Source organism: Piliocolobus tephrosceles, chromosome 21 (genome assembly GCF_002776525.5).
Source record: "Piliocolobus tephrosceles isolate RC106 chromosome 21, ASM277652v3, whole genome shotgun sequence".
NCBI classification, from domain to species: domain Eukaryota; kingdom Metazoa; phylum Chordata; class Mammalia; order Primates; family Cercopithecidae; genus Piliocolobus; species Piliocolobus tephrosceles.
The window spans coordinates 1,651,878-1,654,448 of NC_045454.1; the positions used below are offsets into that span (position 1 = coordinate 1,651,878).

A 2,571-nucleotide genomic window follows, 5' to 3' on the forward strand; every position below is an offset into this window, starting at 1 on the left:
CAGGCCCAGCCCCTCCTCCCTCAGACCCAGGAGTCCAGACCCCCAGCTCCTCCTCCCTCAGACCCAGGTTTCTAGTTCTCCAGCCCCTCCTCCCTCAGACCCAGGTTTCTAGTTCTCCAGCCCCTCCTCCCTCAGACCCAGGCGTCCAGGCCCCAGCCCTTGCTCCTGTGCCCCTCACCCCGCGGTCATGCAGCTTCATGCGCAGGTCCCAGTCGCTGACACCGCGCCGGGCGTCGTAGCGGGAGCCTAGGTAGTGGCGCAGCCGCGAATCCCAGAGGCGGCTCATGGGGAAGGCCTCGGGCCCTTTCTCGCCGCCCGCCCAGAAGCGGAACACGGCCTCCAGGGCGTCCCGCTCGCGGAACTGCAGGGCGAGGCACGCGTGGGGAGAGAGGGAGGCAGGGAGGGATGCAGGGAGAGCGGCTTCTAATTGACCCTCTTTTCCGTCCCAGAACAGGGGAACGATTCCCCTGTTTCTCGGATGGAAAAACTGAGGTTCCGAAAGCAGAAGCCACCTGCTGCCCCCAGGCCAAATCCCACAGTGGGAGTCGGGGAACTGGGATTCGAACTCCCGAGCCCGCCGCCTGCTCCATCAACGCACGTCCTTTGGACTGCGCACTTCCATTCTTCCCGCAGCCACCCGATCCCAGATGGAGGCCGGGCGGCGGCACCTTGAGGGCGCGGAGGCTGAGCCAGGGCAGCTGCTCCTCCAGGCGGTCGGGCTCGGGGACCAGGTGAGCCAGCACGTCGGCCTGGGCGCGCACGAAGGCAGCCACCGGCGGGCGCAGCAGCGCGTTCCCCCACACCTCCAGGAAGGTCTCGCTCCGCTCTAGGGAGAGGGGGAGATAATTGGGGGAATGTGCGGAGGAGGGAGCCCAGGAATTAGACCCTTAATATGTTGTTAGGTCATAGTCATATAATGAAAACAATGAACCCCTGCAAACTCCCCAAGCATTCCAAAAACTACATGAAGAACAGGGCCGCCGGCGTGGTGGCGGGCGCCTGTAGTCGCAGTTACTCGGGAGGCTGAGGCAGGAGAATCGCTTGAACCCGGAGGCGGAGGTTGCAGTGAGCTGAGATCGTGCCATTGCACTCCAACCTGGACAACAGAATGAGACTCCGCCTCTAAAATAAATAAATAAATAAATAACCACCTAGAAGAGGGAATTGGAGTTGCAGATTCCACACTCACCGCAGACACAGAATATTTGGGGCAAAAGATAACAATACAACAGTAAAACAAAAACACAAATTGTAAAATATGGTGTAAGCATTTACATTGTATTACATATTATAGGTAATCTTTTTTTTTTTTTTTGAGACGGATTTGTACTCTGAATTCTCTGGGTTATTAATGACTGATATGGTTTGGATCTGTGTCCCACCTAAATCTCATGTTGAATTGTAATCCCCAAATGTTGGAGGTGGGGCCTGCTGCGAGGTGATAGGGTCATGGGGGCAGATTTCTCCCTTACTGTTCTCATGATAGTGAGTTCCCACAAAATCTGGTTGTTTGAAAGTGTGCGGCTCTTCCCCGCTGCCTCTCTTGCTCCTTCTCCTGCCATGGAACAGGTGCCTGCATCCCCTTCACTTTCTGTCATGATTGTAAGTTTCCTGAGGCCTTCATAGCCATGCATGCTCCCTGTACAGCCTGTGGAACTGTGAGTCAATTAAACCTTTTCTCTTGGGGCCGGGTGAGATGGCTCACACCTGTAAACCCAGCACTTTGGCAGGCCAAGGCGGGCGGATCACCTGAGGTCGGGAGCTCAAGACCATCCTGGCCAACATGGTGAAACCCCGGCTCTACTAAAAGTACAAAAAATTAGCCGGGCGTGGTGGTGCATGCCTGTAATCCTAGCTACTTGGGAGACTGAGGCAGGATAATTGCTTGAATCCAGGAGGCAGAGGTTATGGGGAGCCAAGATTGTGCCATTGCACTCCAACCTGGGCAACGGGGCAAGACGCTGCCTCAAAAAGCAAGCAAACAAACAAACCTGTTTTCTTTTCCTTTTTCTTTTTTAGATGGAGGTTTTGCTCTTGTCACCCAGGCTGGAGTGCAATGGCATGATCTTGGCTCACTGCAACCTCCACCTCAGCTAATATTTGTATTTTTTTTTTTCTTGAGATGGAGTCTCGCTCTTGTTGCCCAGGCTGGAGTGCAATGGTACGATCTTGGCTCACTGCAACCTCTGCCTCCTGGGTTCCAGTGATTCTCCTGCCTCAGCCTCCTGAGTAGCTGGGACTACAGGCACCCGCCACTACGCCCGGCTAATTTTTGTATTTTTAGTAGAGATGGGGTTTTACCATGTTGAGCAGGATGGTCTCTATCTCCTGACTTCGTGATCCGCCCACCTCAGCCTCCCAAAGTGCTGGGATTACAGGTGTGAACCACTGCACCCAGCCTCTCCTGGAATTTTCTAAGTGACTCTAAGATGTATTATATTTAGCCCCATTTTACAGGTAGGAGAAGCTGAGGCTCTAAGATGGCAAATTACATCAAAGGGGACCATCACCAATAAATATATATGATTTTTTTTTCCATCAGTGGTATCACACTGGAAAATACCAAACTTT

General features: G+C 53.7%; 1 protein-coding gene across 1 annotated transcript in view; it reads right to left on the reverse strand.

The window, feature by feature from the left end:
• The window catches only part of DNAAF3 (dynein axonemal assembly factor 3), a 7,887-nt gene that overhangs the window by 3,475 nt on the left and 1,841 nt on the right, over nt 1–2,571 (reverse strand). The window contains exons 5-6 of the mRNA XM_023184407.2: nt 669–826; nt 179–361 (exon numbers count right to left, since the gene is read on the reverse strand). Coding sequence (XP_023040175.1) covers nt 179–361; nt 669–826 — 341 coding nt within the window. The remainder of the gene's footprint in view (nt 1–178; nt 362–668; nt 827–2,571) is intronic.